The sequence below is a fragment of the Chiloscyllium plagiosum genome, chromosome 23 (genome assembly GCF_004010195.1).
Source record: "Chiloscyllium plagiosum isolate BGI_BamShark_2017 chromosome 23, ASM401019v2, whole genome shotgun sequence".
In the NCBI taxonomy this organism is placed as follows: Eukaryota; Metazoa; Chordata; class Chondrichthyes; order Orectolobiformes; family Hemiscylliidae; genus Chiloscyllium; species Chiloscyllium plagiosum.
Genome location: NC_057732.1, coordinates 57,636,813 through 57,663,896, shown reverse-complemented (window position 1 = coordinate 57,663,896; position 27,084 = coordinate 57,636,813). Strand labels below are relative to the sequence as shown.

At 43.4% G+C, this 27,084-nt stretch overlaps 1 protein-coding gene across 2 annotated transcripts in view; it reads right to left on the bottom strand.

Moving 5' to 3' along the window:
• LOC122561890 overlaps positions 1 to 27,084 on the bottom strand; it is a 255,316-nt gene that overhangs the window by 129,940 nt on the left and 98,292 nt on the right. For both annotated transcript variants that reach the window (XM_043714223.1, XM_043714224.1), the window contains exon 9: positions 14,385 to 14,524. In XM_043714223.1, coding sequence (XP_043570158.1) covers positions 14,385 to 14,524 — 140 coding nt within the window. The remainder of the gene's footprint in view (positions 1 to 14,384; positions 14,525 to 27,084) is intronic.

The following is a 27,084-nucleotide window of genomic DNA, read 5'->3' as shown; positions in this document are numbered from 1 at the left end:
TCTTTCCACCTATCACATTTCCGACGCTCCTCCCCCAAGTCCCTCCTCCCTACCTTTTATCTTAGCCTGCTGGACAAACTTTCCCCATTCCTGAAGAAGGGCTTATGCCCGAAACGTCGATTCTCCTATTCCCTGGATGCTGCCTGACCTGCTGCGCTTTTCCAGCAACACATTTCCAAACAGATCCTTTGGTCCAGCTTGTCCATGTTGACAAGGTTTCCCAACGAAACTAGTCCCATCTCCTGTGTTTGGCCCATCTCCTCTAAACCTTCCTATTCATGTACCTATCTAAATGTTCCCTGGATGCTGCCTGACCTGCTGCGCTTTTCCAGCAACACATTTCCAAACAGATCCTTTGGTCCAGCTTGTCCATGTTGACAAGGTTTCCCAACGAAACTAGTCCCATCTCCTGTGTTTGGCCCATCTCCTCTAAACCTTCCTATTCATGTACCTATCTAAATGTCTTTTAAAGTTGTAACTATACCTACATTCTCCAATTTCTTTGGCAGTTAATTCCATACATGAATCACCCTCTCTGAAAAAGTTGGTCCCTTTTAAATCTTTCCCCCTCACCTTAAAACTATGCCCTCTAGTTTTGAACTCCTCTACCCTAGGGAAAAGACCTTTGCTATTTACTTTATCTATGCCTTTCATGATTTTATAAATCTCTATAAGGAACTCATATGTCTTACTCCTAAGCAGTTTTCCGAGAGTCAGGCCAGCTTTTTACTGAATTGTGGTTGACAGCCCTCAAAGATAATATGAACCTTGGTCTGCTTGAGAGAGTCTTTTGAAAGGTGAATTCAAAAGGTCCTCTTCATGTCTTCTATGCCTGGCTATTTCTCGTCACGCACTACCCATATCATTCATACCACACTATCCCTCCTCATCCACCCATGACTTCACAAGCTCCTTGTGTCATGACCATTGACCAATTATATATTGTATTGAACCTAAGTACTCAATAGTGGCAAAACCATGTGTAAAAAAGGCTTTATAAGAAGTTATTCTTGCATTATTTTCCACTATCTTGGAAAAGTATTTTTATGACAGAGCAATAGAAGTGTCAATGATTCAGACTTTTTAAAATATCAATAGTAAAGTCTAAAGCCTTGAAACCATTAAAACCTGCGTAAACATTGTGCAATTGACAGCAGAGATCAGAGCTGCCACTCAAGCAAACTTAGAATCATTGAATCTCTACAATGTGGAAAGAGGCCATTCAGCACATTGAGTCGGCACTGACCCTCTGAAGAGCATCCCATCCAGACCTAGCCCCCAACCCTTTCCCCACATTTCCCATGGCTAACCCACCTAGTCTGCACACCCTTAGTCACTACAGATAATTTGGCAAAAGTGAGAACTGCAGATGCTGGAAATCAGAGTCTAGATTAGAGTGGTGCTGGAAAGGCACAGCAGGTCAGGCAGCATCCGAGAAGCAGGAAAATCGTCGTTTCAGGCAAAAGCCCTTCCTGATGAAGGGCTTTTGCTCAAAAGGTCAACTTTCCTGCTCCTCGGATGCTGCCTGACCCGCTGTGCTTTTCCAGCACCACTCTAATCTAGACTACAGATAATTTCACCATGGCTAATCCACCTAACCTGCACATCTTTGGACTGTGGGAGTGAAAACAGAAATTAACGAAAGAAGAAAAAACTAAAAAAGGAATAATTGTAGAACACAACATTGTGTTAAGCCATTCCCGGAAACAGTCATCTCGTGCTCACGCGCAGAACACAACGGCATGGTACACCGTTCCCAGAAACAACAATTTCTTTGGAGGGCCTTTTTTGTACACGTTATCCAGACTATTAAAAACTGCTGTACCTGTTTTCTGGGAGAGACGGTGTGGTCAAGTCCTTCAGGTAGGGTCAGAATCACGCTGCCCCTCCCAAAAGCTTTTGATTTAATAAATTTAATTGACTTCTAAATTTAATTGACTTGCTTCTAAATTTGAGTTTTATTAACTTTACTACAACAAGTAGGAAACTGGAGCACCTGGAGAAACCCAAGCTGACATGGGAAAAATGAGTAAACTCCACATATAATCACCGGAGGCTGGAATCAAACCTGGGTCCCTGGCAATGTCAGGCAGCAGTGCTAACCACTGAGCCACTGTGTCGCCCATGGCAGCACTTTTTCAAGTTTTCCAAGGGGCTCAGATTTCCAACTAAGTAATAGATTTCTGGTCTGCCAGCCAAGCCTCATGGATCCTTTGGCAAAATTAAGCAATGGATCCGGCTAGTGGTGCAGTTAGTAGAAATGCCATTGACGTTTGAACTTGTTCTCTTCAACAACTTATATCAAGACTGCTAAATGACCGGTAGTGCATCATATTTTTGGACCTGCATTCCTGGTCTTTTCCTCTGTAGCTAGTTCCTTCAATTGCCTCCAAAGCATATGACTACTGTACAGGGCTTCCTGACTTCTGCATATATGATGGCCCCTTTCTCTTCACGACTTGCAACAAGAATCCTGTGCATTATCAGAAATACTTGGTGCATGTTCTCATACCATATTCAGCCATTCCTCAAGATATCACAGCTTAGGAATAAATTTCGAATGACTTTGACAACTTCTTGCAGATATAATGAACCTCCCCTTTAGGAGCAGCATATTGGTTTTAAGTAGCACCAACCACTCATGATATTGGACTGTCTGCTAATGTATACAGTCAATCAACAGTGCAGATGCTGCTGTTTCTATGCAGCAATCATTTAAAACATTATCCAGCACAAATGTAATACACAATACAATGAACAAATATGAGTCAATTGAATATTGTGATTACCATAACAGTTGTCAGGAACTAACTAATTCAATGTCCCCATTTGTTGTGAAAGAATTCCACTTTAAAATATTCAATTTTTTTTTGTCCCTTGAATAAACACTGAAGGTGTACTATATCTGACTTGAAGTACATTAAGGTTACATTTACACTACATTAGAGTGTCAACACAAAACAGCTTTGCTTTGACCACTGCATAAAAGTAACAGGCACGGTCCAAGTAGACTGAGATTGCCTTAACAGTTTACTTGGATCTGATCTTGCGTGAATCCTATTTGCCAATACACTACCTTTACAGGCCCCATACTACCATGAGTTGGAATCATGTCATTGTTCCTTCATGGTTACTAAGTCCAAAACTTGAATGCGTCTCTAATGGCACTGTAGAACTCTGTACAGCCAAAGGACTGCCATGGTTCAAGATGGCAGTTCACTGCCACCTTCTCAAGGACAATTAAGGATGGGTCATACATGCTGGTACAACCAGAAAAGTCCACATTCTCTGAATAAATAATAAAATAAGCTTACTTGTTTTTGTTGGAAGCTTACCAAACACCATTGTATGTTGCCTACCATTATTACTTATCATCATCTGAATTTCTTCATTTTATTTCCCCAGAGGATTGTCTCATGGAAAGATTTGTGACATAGCATATTACGCAGTAAAAAGCAGAAATTTGTGACTGATTTAAAAGAAAGGTGGAGCTCACTTACTGCTGTTTCAATCCCTGCTTTATCTAGAAATTTGAGATCTTCATAAAATTTATTCACTTCTTTTTCATTTTTCAGTTTCATGTTCTCGCAGAAAGCTGACATATCAGCCTGCAACTGAGCTTCAGTCTTTACTGAGTTCAGTCACATACTGCATCTGGCTGAAGATTGCTGCGAAAGGTTTAGCCTCATCCTTTGCAGTGATGTGCTGGGCTCTTCCATCATTGAGGATGGGGATATTTGTGCAGTCTCCTCCTCCAGTGAACTGTTTATATTGTTCACCACCGTTCATGACTGGATGTGACCGCAGGACTTAGATTTGATCCACTGATTATGGGCTTGCTTAGCTTTACCTATCACTTGGCTCTTATGCTGTTTGGCATGCAAGCAGTACTTTTTGGTAGCTTCACCAGGTTGACATCTAATTTTTAGGTATGTCTGGTGCTGCTCCTGGCATGCCCTCCTGCATTCTCCATTGAACAAGAACATGGTTGTAATGGTCAAGTAAGGGATATGCTGGGCCATGAGGTTACAGATTCGGTGGAGAACAATTCTGCTGCTGTTGATGGCCCACAGTACCTCATGGATATCTTAAGTTGCTAGATCTGTTCGTAGTCCGTTCCATTTAGCATGATGATAGTGCCACACAACACAATGGAAGTTATTCTCAAAGTGAAAGCTGACATATCAGCCTGCAACTGAGCTTCAGTCTTTACTGAGTTCAGTCACATACTGCATCTGGCTGAAGATTGCTGCGAAAGGACTGTGTATCTATATCAGGCAGGTTAGTCATGAAGGTTAGGTCGCATGGGATCCAGACACAGCTACCTATCTGGATTCAAATTTAGCTTGATGGTAGGAAGCAGAGGGTAATGATTGAAGGTTGTTTCTCAGACTGGAGGACTGTGACTAGTGGTGTGCCACAGGGATTGATGCTGGGTCCTTTGTTATTTACATAACTGATCTGGATGTAAATGTACAAGACATGAATAGTAAGTTTACAGATGATACAAAATTAGGAGGTATTGTTGACAATCAAAAATTGCCGAGGAATCTTGATCAGATGGGGAAGAGGATTGGCAAATGCAATTCAATACAGATAAGTGTGAAGTGTTGCACCTTGGAAAGTCAAACCAAGGTAGGACTTATACAGTAAATGGTAAAATCCTGAGGAATGTTGTGGAACAGAGGACATAAAAGTACAAGTATATAGTTCTTTGAAAGCGACATCATGGGTAGACGGTGGTGAAGAAGGCATTCAGCATACTGGCCTTCATCGGTCGAGACACTGAGTATAGGAGTTGCTATGTTATGTTGCAATGTATAAGTTTTTGGTGAGCCTACACTTGGGAGCCTACACTTGGGAGTATTCTGTACATTTTTGGTCACCCTGTTATAGGAAAGACATAGTTAAACTGGAAAGAGTGCAAAGAAGTTTGATGGGGATGTTGCCAGGACTAGTAGGCTGGAGTTATAGGGATAGATTGGCGAGTATAGGACTTTATTACATGGAACGTAGGAGAATGAGGGGTGACCTTATTGAGGTATATAAAATAATGAGGGGCACAGATAAGATGAATGCATATAGCCTTCTTCCCAGCTATGGGGAATTGAAAACCAGAGGGCATAGGTTTAAGGAGACAGGGGAAAGATTTAAGAAGGACCTGAGGGGCAACTTCTTCATGCAGAGAGTGCAGTGTATATGGAATGGGCTGCCAGAGAAAGTGGTTGAGGCAGGTACAATAGCAACATTTTAAAAATGTTTGGATAGATACATGGATGGGGAAGGTATAGAGGGATATGGACCAAATATGGGCAATTGGAACTAGCTGAGTGGGCACCATGGTCAGCATGGACTCGTTTGGGCTGAAAAGCCTGTTGGAGTCGATAAAGTGTGGAGCTGGAAAACTGCACAGCAGGTCAAGCAGTATCAGCAGAGCAGGGGAGTTGACATTTCAGGTCGAAACCTTTCATCAGCTCCACACTTTAACGATTCTGACTTCTCAACATCTGCAACTATCTCCGAAGGGTCTGTTTCCATGCTGTATTACTCCATGACTCTATGATTGGTAAGGATGGGGTCAAGTTTGTTCATCCACCTTGTTGATTCCCTCACCACCTGCTTCAGAGCCAGTCTGGGGGAACGACTTAACAGGGGTAAGCAATAGGGTACAGATTTCTGGCACTGAGCCTGTCCCTGTTATTGTGGTTCTGTTCGCCGAGCTGGAAATTTTTGTTGGAAACGATTCGTCCCCTGTCTAGGTGACATCCTGTCTAGGTGACTGGCAATACTATAATTCACTATAGTGCCACTATAAATGCTGGAGGAAACACCACAGAAGCGCTTCACAGGAGGCTCCCAAGCACTGAGGATGTCACCTAGACAGGGGACGAAACATTTGCAACAAAAATTTCCAGCTCGGCGAACAGAACCACAACAACGAGCACCCGAGCTACAAATCTTCTCCCAAACTCTGTCCCTGTTACTTAGGAGGGAAGGGGAACAGAGCATTAGTCATTGGGGACCCCATAGTTAGGGGGACAAATAGGAGGTTTTGTGGGTAGGAGAGAGACTCACGGTTGGTGTGTTGCCTCCCAGGTGCAAGTGTTCATGATGTCTCTGATCGTGATTTCAGGATCCTTGAAGGGGGGGTGGAGCAGTCCCAAGTCATGGTCCACAGAGGCACAAACGACATAGGTATGAAGAAAGATGGGGATTTAAGGCAGAAATTCAGGGAACTAGGGTGGAAGCTTAGAGCTAGAACAAACAGAGTTGTTTGTTGCCCGTGCCACGTGCAAGCAAGGCAAGGAATAGGGAGAGGAGTTGAACACGTGGCTACAGGGATGGTGCAGTGGGAGGGTTTTGGAATGCTCGATAATTGGAGCTTTCTCTGGGCTAGGTGGGACATCTACAAACAGGACAGTTTTCACCTGAACCAGAGGGGTACCAATATCCTGGGTGGGAAATTTGCTAATGCTCCTCGGGTGGGTTTAAACTAATTCAGCAGGGGGATGGGAACCTAAATTGTAGTTTGAGTATACAGGAAGTTGAGAATAGTGAGGTTACAAATAAGGTTTCAAGGTTGCAAGAAGGCACTGGCAAGCAAGAAGTTGGTTTGAAGTGTATCTACTTCAAAGCTAGGAGCATCCGGAATAAGGTGGGTGAACTTGCAGCATGGGTTGTACCTGGGATTTCGATGTTGTGGAGAAAGTGAGGACTGCAGATGCTGGAGATCAGAGCTGAAAATGTGCTGCTGGAAAAGTACATCAGGTCAGGCAGCATCCAAGAAACAGGAGAATCGACGTTTCGGGCATGAGCCCTTCTTCAGGAATGCCCATTCTCCCATTCCTTGCATGCTGCCTGAACAGCTGTGCTTTTCCAGCAACACATTTTCATTTCAATATTGTTGCCATTTCAGAGACATGGGTGGAGCAGGGATAGGAATGGTTATTGCAGATTCCAGAACTTAGATGTTTCAATAAGAACAGAGAAAATGGTAAAAGAGTGGGGGGTGGGGATGTGGCATTGTTAGTCAAAGACAGTATTATAGTTACAGAAAGGACTTTTGAGGACTCGTCTACTGAGGTATTCTGGGCTGAGATCAGAAACAGGAAAGGAGAGGTCACCCTGTTGGGAGTTTTCTATAGGCCTCCGAATAGTTCTAGGGATGTAGAGAATAGGATAGCAAAGATGATCCTCAATAGGTGCAATAGTGACAGGGTAGTTGTTATGGGGGACTTTAACTTGTCAAATATTGACTGGCAATACTATAATTCAAGTATTTTAGATGGGTCAGTTTTTGTCCAATGTGTGCAGGAGGGTTTCCTGGCACAATTTGTAGACAGGCCAACAAGGGGCGAGGCCACATTAGATTTGGTACTGGGTAATAAACCCGGTCAGGTGTTAGGTTTGGAGGTAGGTGAGTACTTTGTTGAAAGTGACCACAATTCGGTTATGTTTACTTTAGTAATGAAAAGGGATAGGTATATACTGCAGAGCAAGAGTTACAGCTGGGGGAAAGGCAATTACTATGCGATTAGGCAAGATTTAGGATGCATAGGATGGAGAAGGAAACTGCAGGGGATGGGCACAATTGAAATGTGGAACGCACAATTGAAATGTGGAGGGATACGGTGTGTTAGCTTTTATTGGTAGAGGGATTGAGTTTCAAAACCATGAGGTCATGCTGCAGCTGTACAAAACTCTGATCTGGCCACTTGGAGTATTGCATACAGTTCTGGACAACACATTATAGGATGCTTGATAAATATGTACCTTTCAGGCAGGCAGGAAGTTACCGAGCCTGGGAGCCATGGTTTACTGAGGAAGTTGAATCGCTTTTCAAAAGGAGGAGAAGAATGTTTATGTTAGGATGAGATGTGATAGCTCAGTTAAGGTGCTTGAGAGTTACAGGTTAGCCAGGAAAGACCTAAGGGGACATGAGAAGTCGTTGGCGGATAGGATCAAGTAAAGCCCTAACACTTTCTATAGGTATATCAGGAAAAAAAGAATGACGGGAGTAAGATTAGGGCCAAAGATAGTACTGGGAAGTTGTGTGTGGACTCAGTGGAGATAGGGGAAGCGCTAAATGAATACATTTCGTCAGTATTCACAATAGAAAAAGACAATGTTGTTGAGGAGAATACAGAGATACAGGCTACTAGATTGAGGTTCACATGGAGAAGCGTTAGCAATTCTGAAAGTGTGTAAGTAGATAGGTCCCCTGAGCCGGATGGGATTTATTCAAGGATTCATTGGGAAGCCAGGGAGGAGATTGCTGAGCCTTTGGCTTTGATCTTTATGTCATCTTTGTCTACAGGAATAGTGCCAGAAGACCGGAGGATAGCAAATGTTGTCCCCTTATTCAAAAAGGGGAGTAGAGACAACCCTGGTAATGATAGACCAGTGAGCCTTACTTCAGTTGTGGGTAAAGTGTTGAAAAGGGTTATAAGAGACAGGATTTACAATCAGCTAGAATGGAATAAATTGATTAGGGATAGTCAACATTGTTTTATGAAGGGTAGGTCATGCCTCACAAACCTTATTGAGTTCTTTGAGAAGGTGACCAAACAGGTGGATGAGGGTAAAACAGTTGATGTGGTGTATATGGATTTTAGAAAGGCATTTGATAAGGTTCCCCATGGTAGGCTATTGTACAAAATATGGAGGCATGGGATTGAGGGTGATTTAGCGGTTTGAATAAGAAATTGGCTAGCTGAAAGAAGACAGATGGTGGTGGGTGATGGGAATTGTTCATCCTGGAGCCAGTTAGTAGTGGTGTACTACAAGGATCTGTTTTGGGGCCAGTGATGTTTATCATTTTATAAATGACCGAGATGAGGGTGTAGAAGAATAGGTTAGTGAATTTGTGGATGACACTAAGGTCAGTGGAGTTGTGGATTGTGACAAAGGATCTTGGAGATTATGGAGGGAGATAGATGAGCTGCAGAGCTGGGCTGAGAGGTGAAAAATGGAGCTTAATGCAGAAAATTGTGAGGTGATTCACTTTGGAAGGAGCAACAGGAATAGAGTACTGGACTAATGGTAAGATTCTTGGTAGTGTAGATGAACAGAGAGAGATCTCGGTGTCCATGTACATAGACCCCTGAAAGTTGCTACCCAGGTTGATAGGATTGTTAGGGAGGGATACGGTGTGTTAGCTTTTATTGGTAGAGGGATTGAGTTTCAAAACCATGAGGTCATGCTGCAGCTGTACAAAACTCTGATCTGGCCACTTGGAGTATTGCATACAGTTCTGGACAACACATTATAGGAACGATGTGGAAGCTTTGGAAAGGGTTCAGAGGAGATTTACTAGGATATTGCCTGGTATGGAAGTGAGGTCTTGCGAGGAAAGGCTGAGGGACTTGAGGTTATTTTCGTTAGAGAGAAGGTTGAGAGCTGACCTATTTGAGACATATTAAGATAATCAGAAGGTTAGACAGGGTGGACAGTGAGAACCTTTTTCCTCGGATGGCAATGGCTCGCATAAGTGATAGATATAGGACAGATATCAGAGCTAGTTTCTTTACTCAGAGAGTAGTAGGGGCATGGAATGCACTGCCTGCAATAGTAGTAAACTCGCCAACTTTAACAGCATTTAAATGGTCATTGGATAGGCACATGGACAAGAATGGAATAATGTAGGTTAGATGGACTTCAGATTGGTTTCACAGGTCGGCGCAACATCGAGGACTGAAGGGCCTGTACTGTGCTGTAATGTTCTATATTCTATGAGCCTGCTCCACCATTCAATAAGATCATGAATAATCATCCCCTGATAATATCTCAACCATTTGGTAATGAAGAATCTATCTACCACTGCCTTAAAATTTCAAGGTTTTGCTTTTGAGGAAAGGAATTCCAAAGACTCACAAAACTGTGAGAAAAAAATGTTTCAAGGCCAGGAAAAATACACATGTTGCTCAGGAACCAGTAACAAGCAAAGCCCTATAAGTGCAATGTTGCATAAAAAAAGTGAAGGAAAACAGTAGGGATCAAATTAAAATAGAGTTGAAGGGGGAAATAAAGCACTCCACCCCCACCCCACAGTGCCCACTTCTCCCTGAAAGCATCGAGAGTGCTGTGGGATAGCCCTTGTTCCCTCTCCGAGGACCCCCAGGCTCAAACACAGTGGAAATGGGGTAGACAATTGGCCAAAATGACCCCCACAATGGCCCAATGCCTGGACCTGTTTATAGCCAGTCTGGCCAGGCCCAGGAACAGATCCATGAGGAAATCCTCTGACCTGCTCGCTCCCCTCTGCACCAGGTGCCCAAAGATGCACTTGGGATTGAAGTGCAACCAAAAACAGAGCAAAAGGTTCTTATGTAGCTAAAAAGGAATACAAAGGCCCACAAGCAATATACACATGGTAGATGTCTCCACAGCATTGCAAAACAAACAGTTGGGCTGGGAAGGTTTTTTTGTTTAGAAAGGCGTCAAATACCAACATTAAGATGGGGTTTCCCACTCTTCCAGTCGCAGGATAGAAACTGGATACTGAGAATTCCCAACATTGAAGTCAGCGCAGTTAAATGGTGACTCCAACTTGACAATTGCTCTTCTGGACCTTTAAGTTAGACATTCAGCACCAACGTCTCAGGATGCACCCCATGGGTGGTGATCATGCACACTCCATATCCATCGACAGCATCTGACATTTGTCATCATCACTGCACACTCATGGTATATCTCTGATCCATTTGTTGTATGGACCTGCATTTCAATGCTGCACTTTGATTGCACTGGCACCTCTCATTCCAATTCTGCTGCAAGGATATGTAATGCACAGCTCATGGTTTGGACGAAGAAAATCCTCAGAGATCCTTACTTACTCTTTTAGCACACATTCACTTTGCATCTACTTTGATGCTCATAGTGTCCCTGCTTTGCCTTGTCATACCTTTTTTATGCTTTGCCTTCTCAGCCAGAGCTTAAAGGCTCACCTGGCTTTTCACCACAGACACAAAGGCAAATAGCTTGTCACAGTTGTCAGCAATCATCAGTCGAAGGATGGACATATTCCTGTATGGCACAATGCTACAGCAATGTTACACTTGTGCCAAGACCATGGTACAGAGTCTAAGTAGAGTAATCCTCAATCCAGTCAAAGGCGACAGCCTACAGAAAGGGGATCCTAGCACAGTAAGTCAAGAGCAGCCTGTGATAATAATCCAGAGGCTCGGGATGACCACTTGGGATGCTGTTCATTTAATATCTTGGACTATAAAATACAGTTTAGTGGTAAAGGTGGCTAGGCTCTAAACCTCCAATATTGTTCACAGACATTCACTCACACAACTAATACAGAAGTGAACATACATTTATAAATGTTATAAAGCATTTACATTGATGTGTCAACCATGCTTCCATGTGCCCTAAGAAGGTCTACATTTTTTCCCTCTCAGTATATTTCAGTGTAGAAAAACCAAAGAATATTGGATGTTAGAAATAAGAAAGAAAAACAGAAATTGCTTTTTATTTGGTAGCATCTGCAGAAGGGTCCAGTAATCCTTCTTCAGAATTGACTGTAGTGAGGCAAAGGTTGTTATCTATGCTGAAGATGGGGTGGGGGAGAAGGAGGAGTAAACGATAAGTGGAGATAGAGCTGAGGGAGAGAGAACAGCTATTGGGCAAAGGAACAGGTAAAGGTTAGCCTGGGAGAATCAGTGCAGTCCTGGGTTGCCCAGTGGGGCGGAGGTAGCATGCCATATAGTTCAGCCTATTAGCCTTGGGGTTTTTGTCAGGCAAACCAGGAGTGTTTGTGACTAACTCATGTTGACAGTGTCCTGCCCAGGGGCTGGTGCAGTCTTGACCTTGACCTCCCATATGCCTGAAAGTGACAGGAAGTTAGAGGTCGAAGACCTGACCAATTCTGTAATGTGCTGAAAATGTGTTGTTGGAAAAGCGCAGCAGGTCAGGCAGCATCCAAGGAACAGGAGAAAGGCATAAGCCCTTCTTCAGGAATCTGAGTGTTTCTTCCTTAGCTATTCTCAATGTTGAATGTTGGCACCTGTCCTGGTTCGTTTAACCCTCTTATGCCCGAAACGTCGATTCTCCTGTTCCTTGGATGCTGCCCGACCTGCTGCGCTTTTCCAGCAACACATTTTCAGCTCTGATCTCCAGCATCTGCAGTCCTCACTTTCTCCTCAATTCTGTAATGTCCTGAGGCGACTTTTGGGGGCCCTCCATGTGGCACTGCCCTGACTCCTTGTGAGAATCATCTGTGGTGAGGTCAAGGTCCCTCATCCCTTCACCTGAGCACCAGTGGGTTGATCATTTGCTCACTGGACTGCAGTTCTGTGCACAGCTGTCAACTTGTCCATGGCGACAGTCAGATATTCGCATGCCTTTGGCATCAGTGTCCCATTGATATTGCTGCAGTTTCCCAGTGCCTCTGACAAGCTGCTCATGTCTGCCTGTATATGTCAATGAATTCATTAATGGCTAACATTATGGCATCTTCTCCTCCTGGTGACTGAGTAGGTGCCAGGTCTCTGGCAGGCCTCTAAGTGTTTCTTCCTTAGCTATTCTCAATGTTGAATGTTGGCACCTGTCCTGGTTCGTTTAACCCTCTTATGAGATGTTTTCTCTTGGATTGAGAGCAAAGGATAGATTTAATGAGACGAAAGTGGGTGGGGGAAATGTTGCATAGCGTTCTGAGTAAATAAGCAGTGCAGTGGCCATGCAGGCTTAGTAGATTGGCGGCGGGGGGGAGAGAAGGTTTCCGTTGTTGATAGCGAATGAGCAAAAATGTGGCAGAAAATATTGAAACTGGTGGAGAATGATCCTTGCTGTGAGGTGGGTATAGTAGCAGAGATAGAGTGAGCATGAGGTCACAGAAAAGAGATAGATGGTGGTGACACTTGTTCCTAGCAAAGTCAATAAGATTGTTAAACTTTCTCCTACTTGCAAACTGTTCTTTTTTTTAGTTCAGTCATGGGATGTGAGTGACCCTGTATAGGCCAGCATTTATTGCTCATCCCTAATTGCCCAGAGGGCAGTTAAGAATTAACCACATGTTCTGAAGTCACGTGTGGGCCTAACCAGATAAGGACACAATTTCCTTCCCTCAAGGGTATTACTGATCCAGATGAGCTTTTCCAAAAATTGACAATGGTTTTATGCTCATCACTTGACTTTTAATTCCAGATTCTTTGTGTCATACAGTCATAGAATCATACAGCATGAAAACAGACCCTTCGTTCCAACCAGTCAAACTAGTCCTACTTGCCTGCGCTTGGCCCATATTCTTCCAAACCTTTCCTATTCATGAACTGAACCAAATGTCTTTTAAATGTTGTAACTGTATCTGCATTCACCACTTTCTCTGGCAGTTAATGCCATACATGAATCATTCTCTGTATAAAAATGTTGACCATTTTGTGTTAAGCCTCCTGCAAGAAACATTCCATGAAACCCAACAAAAATGACAGCCGATTTCCGGTAAGATTCGGTTCAATTTACAGGGTTACGACGTAAAGATAGGATTGTAGCTATAAGTCAAAATGCTCAGTGAGTCAGCACAGGAACAATGGGCTGAATGACCTTCTTCTCCATCAAAATAATTCTGTGATGGACTTCTAGTTCACAAAAAACTTTCCTTTTAGTGGAAATTGATAGTGCCAGTGTCTTACTTTCTTTCTTTTCAGTAAGGACAGGACCCATTTTTTCATTTTTCTCTATATCCAGAAGTGCTGGACTGAACATAACTGAACGCAAACAAGATGAGTTGTTAACCATGGTCAACAAGTTTCATGATCACCATTACTGAGCATCAGATTCAGAAAACATCATGGAAACCATTTCCTGTCAATTTATACTTGGTTTCAGCTATTCTTCATGGAAGTAATAGAGATTATTAATTGTGTCTGAAAAAAGATTCTCAGTTTCCACTTTTAAGTGACTATTTTCCCTCGTCATATTCAGTGGATCTGAAGCCAGATGGTGGATAATGAAACTAGAATTTTCTTAACAATAGATTTACTTATAGATCACAGCATTACATGCGCTCATCTGTGAACTTCTGCCAACAGCATTTTTTTTCAATTTACTTTTCTTTTTTCTTTACTTCATCACCAAATCACCTGTGATACTTTTTAAACTATAAAACACCACCACCACGAAATTCCTCATATTTTTCAATTGATTAATTTACATCCAAAGTCCATTAATAGTCTCTATTCGTAAGTACTCTAATGACTTAATTAAATAATGCCATTACCTATGTATCTAATAATCTGATTAACATACCATTAATAATTGTGTTTAAGATTGAAGCATAGCTCACTGTGTTAAGATGATATTTTGCAACAAATACATTTTAGTTAACAAAGGGCTGAAGATCGTTCAGCATCTGAGCAGCAAAAGAGGAACATAAATACCGTTTTACAAGTTTGTAGGTGTTCTCGTAGCAAATGAATAAAGGCCATGCAGAATGCTGGAATACAGTTGTAAGAAGGTTGATCGAGGCCAAGGATATACTGATCCCAGATATATAACACAGTTTCCATTGTCAGGTGCCCTGTCGAAACAATAGATTTTCTAAAGTCCTTCATCTTTCTATATTATCCAAATAAAGATCCATTTGTGACGGACATGAATGAGGATAGAATCGAAGGCATAAAGACAAAATTAGGGACTATTTGTAATTGAACATAGCTTGGCACCCAATATGAAAAAATAATTCACTTTTACACAAAAAATTGGTGAAATTGAGCTTACCAAGAAAAGGAGCATGCTGAATACTTGTCAATGCTTGAATCCAGTATCACTCCCATAAATGTAAAAAGGATCAGTAGTTTCCCTTACACTGCTCCAGCATACTACAATAGCAGAATGAAGTCTGCTGCATTTTCTTCATGTGCAGCAGCTACTGCTGAAGTTTGAGTGTTATAGATAATTTATTATTAATTATTGCTGAATGATCATGAAATTTCCCTTCTAGAACTGTACTCAATAACTTTGTGCATAGAAATAACTCTTTCCAGGTCCACTCTTTTTTTTTAGATTAGATTATTTACACTGTGGAAACAGGCCCTTCGGCCCAACAAGTCCACACCGACCCGCCGAAGCGCAACCCACCCATTTCCCTACATTTACCCCATTACCTAACACTACGGGCAATTTAGCATGGCCAATTCACCTGACCTGCACATCTTTGGACTGTGGGAGGAAACCGGAGCACCTGGAGGAAACCCACGCAGACACAGGGAGAATGTGCAAACTCCACACAGTCAGTCGCCTGAGTCGGGAATTGAACCCGGGTCTCTGGTGCTGTGAGGCAGCAGTGCTAACCCCTGTGCCACCGTGCCGCCCATTTTCACTACCTTAAACATGTCGCCTTGGTTACTGACCTTCCTGCAAGGAAAAAAAGTTTCTGCTCGTCCACTCCGTACTGCTAGAGGTATTAATAATTTTGAATACCTTAATCTTTCCTTAAATTTCTCTGCTCAAAGAAGAACAATTGCAGCTCCTCTTATCTCTTCATATAACTGAGATCACTCATCTCTAATGTGATGGAATTGTAGTTTCACGGCTTGCTTTTTGAGACAGACCTTAACTAAACAGGGAAACTGAGAAAGAAAACTGAAGCTCCTGGTCTCTAAGGAAACTAAGACTCAAACTGTCATTGGAAACCAAAAATTCTAGAGAGACTGAAAGTAGTTCAGAAATCACATAAAAAAGGGCCCAGAGTAATCAAGCTGAATTATTGACAATGTTCAAAATATTGCAGTCAAGGGAAAAGATGGAGACTATATTCAGAAGATGAGAGTTGGCAAATATAAGTTTCTGTAGATGTTGTTATAATTTAAGGCTAACATGGTGTTAAGTGAATTGAGGAGCTTCTCCAGAAGTGTATCAGTTTTGATGAAGACCATGCCTGTGGAACTTGGATTGGTTGCATGCTGTTGTTGACATGGATCAAGCTAAATCCTAGAGAAATGTTATGGGGAGATACTGGTGTAGTGGTAATAATCCAGAGGAACAGGCTAATATTCTGAGGATAAAATAAAGAACTGGAGATGCTGGAAATCCAAACAAAAACAGCTGCTGGAGAAATGTCTGGCAGCATCTGAAGAGAGAATGAGTCAATCTTTTGGGTGCAGTGACCCTTCATCATAACTTCTGGTTTTTTGATGCGAGGTCACTGGACTTGAAACGTTAACTCTGCTATCTCTTTACAGATGTTGCCAGATCTGTTGAATTTCTCCAACAACTTCTGTTTTTGTTTAATATTCTGGAGACAGGTTCAAATTCCACCATGAAAACTCAAATAGCAATTCAACCAATTCAATTAATAAATCTAGAATTAATGATGACTCACAAAACTATTGTCATAAAACCCCCTTAAGTATCAAGATCTTTGTGAAGAAATAAAGAAATCCCTTCAAAAGTATTTTGGTCCCTGTATGTGCTTGAAAAATAGGCTCAAGTAATTCTTACACTGTCGCCCCACCCTACTGTGTTATATGGCACTAACATGGTAGCAAGTGGCATTAAACTTCAAATAGATGGAGGAACTCAAGCCTGAGCATCTATGAGGTGGAATGAGCCATCAAAAGCAGCAGAGTTGTATCGATCACAAATGCAACATTATGTCCCAGTATACCCACAATCTACCAGTGGTTCAATGAAAAGTGTAGGAATATATCACTTGAATTGCAGCATGCTACTGTGCAGAGGGACCTGGGTGTCTTGTGTATGAATCACAGAAGGTTGGTCTGCAGGTGCAACAGGTAATTTAAAAAGACAAATGGAATTTTGTCCTTCATTGCTATGGAAGCTATGTTGCAGCTGTTTCAAAGCATGGAAGCTATGTTGCAGCTGTATAGGGTGCTGGTGAGGCCATACCTGGAGTGCCATATGCAGTTTTGGTCTGCTTACTTGAGAAAGGATATAATGGCACTAAAGGGAGTGCAGAGTAGGTTGAGATGCCAGAGGAGAGACTGAGTAGACTGGGATCATATTCATTGGAATTTAGAAGAATGAGGGGGTATCTTATAGAAATGTATAAAATTATGAAGGGAATAGATAAGGTACAAGTAGAGAGGATGTTTCCACTGGCGGGTGAAAGTAGGACAAGAGTGTATAACCTCAAAATTAGGGGCAGCAAATTTAGGATCGAATCAAGAAGGAACTTCTTCACTCAGAGGGTTGTAAATCTATGGAATTCCCTGCCTGGTGAAGTAGTCAAGGGTTCCTCATTAAATGCTTTTAAAGCTAAGATAGATCATTTTTTGAACAGTAAAGGAATTAATGGTTATAGCGAGAGGGCAGGTAAGTGGGGTGAGGCCATGAAAAGGTTAGCCGTGATTCTATTGAATGGTGGAGCGGGCTCAAAGGGCCAGATGGCTTACTCCTGCTCCTGGTTCTTATGTTCTTATGTATGCCAGGAACAGGACTAATGTACCAAAACATTGAAGTGTCAACCTGATGAAGTCACAACATCGGACAACTTGCCAGCCAAACAGTGGGAGCAGAAAGTGATAAAGAGAGCTAAGCCATCCATACTAATGGATCATTTATAAATTCTGCAGTCCTGCTGCATCCAGTAACAAATACTGGAGTACAATTAAACAATAACAGGTGGTGGAAACTCCACAAATAATGGAGGCGCCCACCATATTAACACAAAAGGCAAATCTAAAGTATTTGGCTGGTGTATCCTGCCCTGTCTCTGAGTTCCCAATATCATGTCAGTTCAAAGTTTGTGCGAAGATTTGTAGCTCGGGTGCTCGTTGTTGTGGTTCTGTTCGCTGAGCTAGAAGTTTTTGTTGCAAACGTTTCGTCCCCTGGTTAGGCGACATCATCAGTGCTTGGGAGCCTCCTGCGAAGCGCTTCTTTGATGTTTCCTCTGGTGTTTATAGTGGTCTGCCCCTGCCGCTCAACAAACACATCGACCTGGACCCAATATACCAACCACTACAGCGGACAGCTGAAACTGACAACTGGAAGCGGCAGGGACAGACCACTATAAACACCGAAGGAAACATCAAAGAAGCGCTTCGCAGGAGGCTCCCAAGCACTGATGATGTCGCCTAGCCAGGGGACGAAACGTTTGCAACAAAAACTTCCAGCTCGGCGAACAGATCATGTCAGTGTTCAGTAATTTATCTCACTGCAAATAAAAGCAAGAAACAACTGAAAGCACTGGATACTAAAAAGACAGATATGGGCCCTGACAATATTCCAGCAAAATTACTGAAGACTTGAGCTCCTAGAATTTGCCATACTCCATCAGGTGAACTAAAGAGGTCAAATTATGCACATGACATCAAGCCAGCCTTGGTGAAATCATTGGCTCTGTACACCTTTGGCTGTGAATAACACATGTTTATCACAATAAAACATCTTTCAAAGTCACCACACTGATTGTTGTGTTCTCGTGAACATTTTCACAAATTCAAGTGATACTTTCCTATACTTTTCATTGAACCAATGGTAGATTGTGGGTATACTGGGACATAAGGTTGCGTATTGTGATCAATACAATTCTGCTGCTTTTGATGGCTCACTCCACCTCATAGATGCTCAGGCTTGTGTTCCTCCACCTATTTTAAGTTTAGTGCCATATAACACAGTAGGGTGGGGCGACAGTGTAAGAATTACTTGAGCCTATTTTTCAAGCACATACAGGGACCAAAATAGATTAGATTTAGATTACTTCGGCCCAACAAGTCCACACTGACCCGCCGAAGCGCAACCCACCCAGACCCATTCCCCTACACCGAAGACTATGGGCAATTTAGCATGGCCAATTCACCTAACCTGCACATTTTTGGATTGTGGGAGGAAACTGGAGCACCCGGAGGAAACCCACGCAGACACGGGGAGAATGTGTAAACTCCACACAGAGAGTCACCTGAGGCGGGAATTGAACCCGGGTCTCTGGCGCTGTGAGGCAGCAGTGTCATACACTTTTGAAGGAATTTCTTGATTTCTTCACAAAGATCTTGATACTTAAGGGGATTTTATGATACCCCACATGGGAAATCTGTAAGATTTTGCTTCACAACAGCTTTGGTATAGCTATTCTATGGTCATATTCCAATAAATTTTCCACTATTGTTGTGTTGTTTTTGCTCATGGTAACCAATCAGCATTTGATTTGCTAGACATTGGCCTGGCTTTTCCAATGGCCAGACAGTTATTACTCCAGTATAGATGAGGATTGTGTAAGGAGACATTGCAGAATACCCATCATAGAAGGAATTTTTCGGGTAATTGAAGATTCTGCTGGGCAACTCCCCAATGCTTGGAATCCTCTGAAAGTCCCCATTTAATTTGAAGATCGCAGATGATTCAAATGAAATTAAGTAACTCTTTAGGAAAATAGTTACTTAGGAGAAGTTAAATACATAGTCTAATTCCTGAGTAAGTATTCAACTGATCTCATATTTACCCAACAAACCAGACCACTGACTCACTCCCATACCATAACCTCTAGCCTGCCAGGAACCAAAACGCTTTACCTGTTCCAAATCTGAATGCCCCCTTCAGCTCTGGGATCCAAACTCCCTTTACCTGCTCTGGACACAATTTCCCCTCAGCTTCTCCAAACTTCATTCCCTTCACTCCCGCGGCCTGGACTCTCTTCACTGGACCTGAAACCCTCCTTGCCCCATTCAGGATCCAACTCGATTCACCTGGATTTGGTGATACGTAATGAGGCTGACTTGATTAGGGAGCATAATGTGAAAGAAGCCCTGGGGGCAGTAGCCAATGAATGATAGAATTCACACTGCCATCTGAGAGGGAGAAGCTGGAATCAGATGCCTTGGTATTACAATTAAATAAAGGTACTATAAAGACATGAGGGATGAGCTGGCCAGAGTTGATCGGAAGGGGAGCCTAGCAGGGAAGCTGGTGGAGCAGCAATGGCAAGAATTGCTGGGGTAATTCAGGAGGCACAGCAGAAATTCATCCCAAGGAAGAAGCATACTAAGGGGAGTATGAGGTCACCATGTTAACAAGTGATATTAGGGACAGCATAAAAGCAAAGGAAAAGCAAACATGGTGGTGAAGATTAGTGGGAAGCCAGAGGATTGGTAAGCCTTTAAAAACCAGCAGAGGATATCTAAAAAAGCAATAAGGTAGTCAAAATGAAATATAAGGGTAAGCTAGCGAGTATATAAGAGAAGATTGCAAAAGTTTATTTTAGATATCTAGAAGTTAAGAGAAAGGCAAGTGTGGACATTGGACTGCTGGAAAATGAGGCTGGAGATGCAGTAATGGGGAACAAAGAAATGATGGAGGAATTGACTAGGTTCTTTGTATCAGTCATCATGATGGAACAGTAGCATACCAGAACTTCCAAGAGAGTCGGGGGTGGAGGTGAGTGTAGTGACCATCAATAAGGAGAAGATGCTGGAAAAGCAAAAATGTCTGAATGTGGATAAATCACCCAGATAGGATGGACTGGACCCCAGGGTTCTGAAGGAAATAGTTATGACTGTGAGGGCACTGATGGTGACCTTTTAAGAATCACTGGAGTCAGAATTCTGGAAATTAGCTAATGTGACACTCCTGTTTAAGAAGAGTGGGAGGCAGAAGATGAGAAATCATCTGCCAGTTAGCCTAACCTTGGTTGTTGGTCAGATTTTAGAGTCTGTTACTGAGGATAAGATTGTGGAGTATTTGCAAGTGAATGGCAAAATAGGGCTAAGTCAGCACAGCATAACCAAAAGGAGGTGATGTCTGAAAAATCTGTTTTCGAATTCTTTGAGGAGATAATGAGCAAGTTACACAAATGAGAACCAATGGATGTGATCTGTTTGGATTTCTAGAGGCCTTTGACAAGGCCTCAACAAAAGATAAGAGCCCATGATATTAGGGACAAGATACTGGCATGGATAGAGGATTGACTGATTGGCAGAGACAGAGAATGGGGTATTGGGTCTTTTTCAGGATGGCAGCTAGTGACTGTAAGTTATCTAATCTAATCTAAGACTGTACTGAACAGTGTTGGGATCACGACTGTACCATTTCCCTTATACATTAACGGTCTGGATGAAGGAATTGAGCGCATTGTTGCTCGGTTTGAAGGTGACACAAAGTCAGGTGGAGTTTCACATAGCATGGAGGAAGCAGGGAAGCTGCAGAAGGACTTGGACAGGCTAGGAAGGTGGACAAAGAAATCACAGATAGAATATGATGTGGGAAAATGTTAGGTTGTGCACAAGTTATGTGCGAAGAATAGAGGTGTATATTATTTCCGAACAGTTTCGAAAATCTGAAGCGTGAAGGTACTTAGATCGGCGAGGCAGCTCAGTGGTTAGCACAATGTCAGGGACCTGGGTTTGATTCCAACCTTGGGCAACTGTCTATGTGGAGTTTGCATGTTCTCCCCATCTCTGCGTGTGTTTCCTCCAGGTGCTCTGGTTTCCTCCCACAATTCAAAGATATGCAGGTTAGGTGAATTGGCCATGCTAAATTGCCCATAGTGTTCAGGGATGTTTTAGATTAGATTACATTACAGTGTGGAAACAGGCCCTTCGGCCCAACAAGTCCACACTGACCTACCGAAGCGCAACCCACTCAGAAGCATGTGTAGGATGTGTAGGATAGATTCTTTAGTCAGGGGTAAATTTAGGGTAAGGGAATGGGTTTGGGTTGGTTGCTCTTTGGAAGATCGGTGTAAACTTGTTGGGCTGAAGAGCCTGTTTCTACACTGTAGGGAATCTATTCCTAGAAATCCGAGTTCAGAATTCTCTTCAGATTAAAATGCAGGTTCAATTGGCAGTTAGGAAGGAAAATGCAATATTAGCATTCATTTCAGGGGGCTGAGTACAACAGTATTTATATGCTGAGGTTATATAAGGTTCTGGTCAGACTGCATTTGGAATATTACGAACAGTTTTGAGCTCCATATCTAAGGAAGGATGTACTGGTCTTGGAGTAGTCCAGAGGAGGTTCAAAAGAGTGATCGTGGGAATCTTGTCATATGAGGAGCAGTTGCAGGCTCTGGATATGCGTCCATGCCTATGTCTTCGAAGGTGAATCCCACCAACCCTCTGAAGACCTCTTCTCCTTCAAACCCCATCCTCTTGGATACCCCGTCCTGGCCTCCTACACTCCCTTGACCTCTTCATCTTCATCTGCTGGTGTGACATCAACCACCTGAATCTCTTCACCCCTTTCACCTACTCCATCCTTTCCCCATTCGAATGCATGGCCCTCTGCTCCCTCCACTCCAACCCCAACCACACCATCAAATCAGCTGACAAGGGAGGCACTGTGTCAGTTTAGCGCACCAACCTCTACCTGGCCGAAGCCACAAGCAAACTGACTGACACATCCTTGTACTGTTCCCTTGATCACGACCCAACCTCTCATCACCAAACCGTTATCTCCAAGGCCATCCACAATCCCATCTACAACCTCCAACCTCAGTTCCCAAACCCCACACCGTCCATTTCTATCTTCTGTCTAAAATTCATAAATCTGACTGCCTGGTCAACTGATCACCTCTGCCTGCTCCTGCTCCACTGACCTAATCTCCTTTTATCACGACCCCATCCTGTCCTGTTTGATCCAGGAACTCTTCACCTACATTTGGGATTCTGGATCAGTGGTGCTGGAAGAGCACAGCAATTCAGGCAGCATCCGAAAAGCTTCGAAATCGACGTTTCGGATGATTCCTGATGAAGGGCTTTTGCCTGAAACGTCGATTTCGAAGCTTTTCGGATGCTGCCTGAATTGCTGTGCTCTTCCAGCACCACTGATCCAGAATCTGGTTTCCAGCATCTGCAGTCATTGTTTTTACCTACATTTGGGACACCACCCACACCATCTACCTTCTCTACGACTTTCAGTTCCCTGGCCCCAACACTTCATTTTCACCATGGACATCCAATCTCTCTACCCCTGTATCCCACATGAGGAGGGCCTCAAGGCCCTCCATCTCTTCCTGTCCCGCAGACCCAACCAGTCCTGCTCCACTGACACTCTCATCCACGTGGCAGAACTGGTCCTCACCCTTAACAACTTTTCCTTTCAATCCTCCTACAAACCAGAGGGATGGCCATAGGTACCCACGTGGATCCGTGCTTTGCCTGCCTCTTTGTTGGGTACATGGAACAGTTCCTCTTCCACAGCTACACCAGAACCAGCTCCCACATTTTCCTCCGCTACATCGATGACTGTATCAGCGCTGCCTCATGCTCCCACGAGGAGCTCAGAAAATTCATCCACTTTATCTGCACATTCTACCCTGACTACCAGCTGGACCATCTCTGACACCTCCCTACCCTTACTGGAGTTCTCGGTCTCCATCTCCATCAACTAATTCAGCACTGACATCTATTATAAACCCACCGACTCCCAGAGCTACCTCAATTACACCTCCTCCCACACCTCTCCTGTAAAAACACAATCCCATACTCCCTATTCCTTCATCTCCGCTGTATCTGCCTCCAGGGCGAGCAATTCCATTCCAGGACATCATGGGGGAGGGGAAGTTACGGTCCTTGAAGTGGAGGACATCCCAGATGTCCTACTTCAAGGAACTTAATTTCTGCTCCCGCATGATCAACAATGCCAACTGCAGCTCCTTCATTTCCTGCACCTTTGCCCTCAAACAAAACCCCCTTAACCACAACAACGGTAGAGTCCCCTCGGTCCTCACATTCCACCCCACAACTCTTCAAGTTCAACGCATCATTCTCTGCCATTTCTGCCACCTACAGTCTGACCCACCAACAAAATAATATTTCCCTCCCCACCCCATCCGCTTTTCGCAGAGACCATTCCCTCCATGATTCCTCATTATATCCACAATCCCCACCAACCCCTCCTCCACACCCAGAATTGTCCCCTACAGCCACAAGAGGTGGCCCAAAAACCTGCCCTCACACCTTCCCCCTTCAGCTTCTGTCCAAAGCCTCATTCCATGTCTGGCAAAGATTCACGTGCATTTCTTCTAACCTGATTTATTGCATTCATTGCTCCTGATATGGTCTCCTCTGCAACGGAGAGACCGAGTGCAAATTCAGGAACCGGTTCAGGGAACATTTATGGTCCATACGTTCCAACAATCCCACCTTCTGGTAGCTATCCATTTCAACTCCCCCTCCCACTCCCCAGGGACATGTTCCTCCTGGGCCTCCTCCACCGTCAACATAAGCCCGCATACAAACTGGAGGAAGAACGCCTCATCTTCCACCTCGGGAGCTTAAAACCATATAACCTTAACATAGAATTCACCTGTTTCCAAATCTCCCCATCCCCCACACCTCATCCTAGGACCAGCCCTCCCTCTCTGCCCCACCCCCTTAGCCTGACCCTACATGTCCATCTTCCTTCCCACCTATCTGTTTGAAACTTGCCACTGACCAAAAACAGCCACCTTTTACCTGCATCCACATATCGCCATCCCACTAACATTCCCCCAGTCCCAGTCAGCTCCATCTATTTATTTTGCAGCCCCCTTTTCTTTCCCCAATTCTGATGAAAGGTTCTAACCTGAAACATCGACTCACCCCTCCTCATCCTTCTCCTCCTCCTCTGATACTGCTTGACCTGCCGTGCTTTTTCTAACTCCACTCTTTATCGACTCCTACCAGACAGCAAGTGAGCAGAGCCAAGTGGCCTGTCTTTCTCCTTTCTGATTTTGAGGCTAATTTTAGAGGTCCCCTGATAGTGTCATAGCGGTCTACAGCCTTTTGGCCCAACTTTCCCATGCCGTCAGTTTTCACAATTAAAGGAGTCCCATTTACTTGCATCTGGTCCATAGCCCTCTAAACCTATCCCATCCATGTACCTATCTCAATGCTTTTTTTAAATGACAAAATTGTGCTCACTTCAATCACAGCCTGTTTCAGACACTCACCACCTGGATGCTGCCTGACCTGCTGTGCTGTTCCAGCAATAAAGTTTCAGCTTTGATCTCCAGCGTCTGCAGACCTCACTTTCTCCTCAGACACTCACCACCCTCAGTGTGAAAAAATTGCCCTTCAGGACCCTTTCTGTATCTCCCCTCTCACCTTATACCTATGCCCTCGAATTTTAGACTCCTCTACCATGGGGAAAAGCTGTTGACTATCTACCTTATCAATGCCTCTCGTGATTCTATAGACCTCTACAAGGTCAACCTTCAGTCTCCTATGCTCCAGGGGAAGAAGTCCCAGCCTATCCAATGTCTCTTTATAAGTCAAACCTTCTAGCCCAGGTAGCATCCTAGTAAATCTTTTCTTCATTCTTTCTAGTTAATAATGTACTTTCTACAGTAGGGCTACCAAAATTGCACACAGTACTCCAAATGTGGCCTTACACCTGTAACAAGACATCTCAACTCCTATACGCAATACTCTGGCTGATGAAAGCCTTAACCATCCCGTTTCCCTATGAGCTATGAATCTGTAGACCACATCTCTTTTTTCTATAACACTCTTTTGGGTTCTACCACTGAAGGTGTAAGTCCTGCCCTGTGTAATGCACCAAAATGGAACACCCTGCTGACATCTAAATTAAATTCCATCTGCCATTCCTCAGCCCATTTCTCATCTGAGTGATTTTTAAAAAATTCATTGACAGGATATGGGCATTGCTGGCTGAGCCAGTGTTCATTATCTGTCCCTAATTACATACAGAACAATTGAGAGACATGGAATCACATGTTAACTGGAACAGGTAAGGACGTCAGTTTCCTTCCCTAAGGAGCATTAATGAACCAGATGGATTTTTCTGGACAATTGTTTCATGGCCATCAATAGGCTTTTATTGAATTCATATTCCACCATCTGTCATGGTGGGATTTGAACCAAGGGCCCCAGGACATTACCTGGGTCTCTGAATTAATAGGAGTTTGTGAAGACTGCAGGTGAATTAATAGTCTAGTGATAATATCCTGTACAACGAATGTGACTAACTAATTCAGCACAAATCAAACATCTTTCTTCTTTGTGGGGCTCAGTGAATAAATTAATTGTGAAAACAACATTGGATTTCTGCACCAGAAAGCTCATCACTAGGGCCAACAGCAGGGTGAAGCGAGGTGGTGGCCAAATCCACTTTGGCAAGTGACAGGATGTAAGGCCACATTTTGCCAGCAGCAGCAAATTAGGAAGGTCATTTTCTAAAATAAAAATTGTGTGATATGGGTGTTTTCCCCGGAAAATATGGTGGTCAGTTGCCTTTTTGAACCACTTTAATCTTTGGGTTGTGGGGATACACACTTGTTAGGAAATGAGTTCCGGCTTTTGGCTCAGCAATGGTGATATATTTCTGAGGAGAAAGTGAGGTCTGCAGATGCTGGAGATCAGAGCTGGAAATGTGTTGCTGGAAAAGCGCAGCAGGTCAGGCAGCATCCAGGGAACAGGAGAATCGACGTTTCGGGCATAAGCCCTTCTTTCCTGAAGAAGGGCTTATGCCCGAAACGTCGATTCTCCTGTTCCCTGGATGCTGCCTGACCTGATATATTTCTGAGTCAAGATGGTGTATGGTTTAGAGGGACACTTGCAACTCGTGGCGTTGAGCATTCTCTCTAATTTTCTTTCTGCCTGTGTGGGCCTTCGAGACCTGTGTGCAGCAGCAACTTCTGGAGTGGGAAGTCAATGTTCATTGGTATTGGAGGGACTGAACATTGAAATTGGTAGATGTGGTGACAATCAAGTAGTCTACTTTGTCTTCAATTGAGTCGAACCTTTAAAAAAAAATTCATTCAAGGCTCGCCTAGCATTTAGTGCCCCTCCCTATTTGCACAGAGAACAGTTAAGAATGCACCATATTGCTGTGTGTCTGGAGTCACATTTAGCCCGACTAGTTGCCTTCCCAAAAGAACATTGGTTAACCAGATGGGCTTTTCCTGACTATTGACAACAGTTGTACAGTCATCATTATACTTTTAATTCTAGACATTTTTTATTGCATTCAGTTTCCACTGTCTGCCATGGCAGAATTTGAAGCCTAGTTGCCACAACATGACCTGGGTCTCTGCATTAATAGTTTAGCAATGAAACAGTCATCAGTTGAGTATTTTTGGATTCGCACTCAACCAGGTAAGTGGAAAGTATCCATCATATTCTTTATTTTTCTTTGCAGATGGTGGGCTGGTTTTGGAGACAGAAGGTGAGTTGCATATTG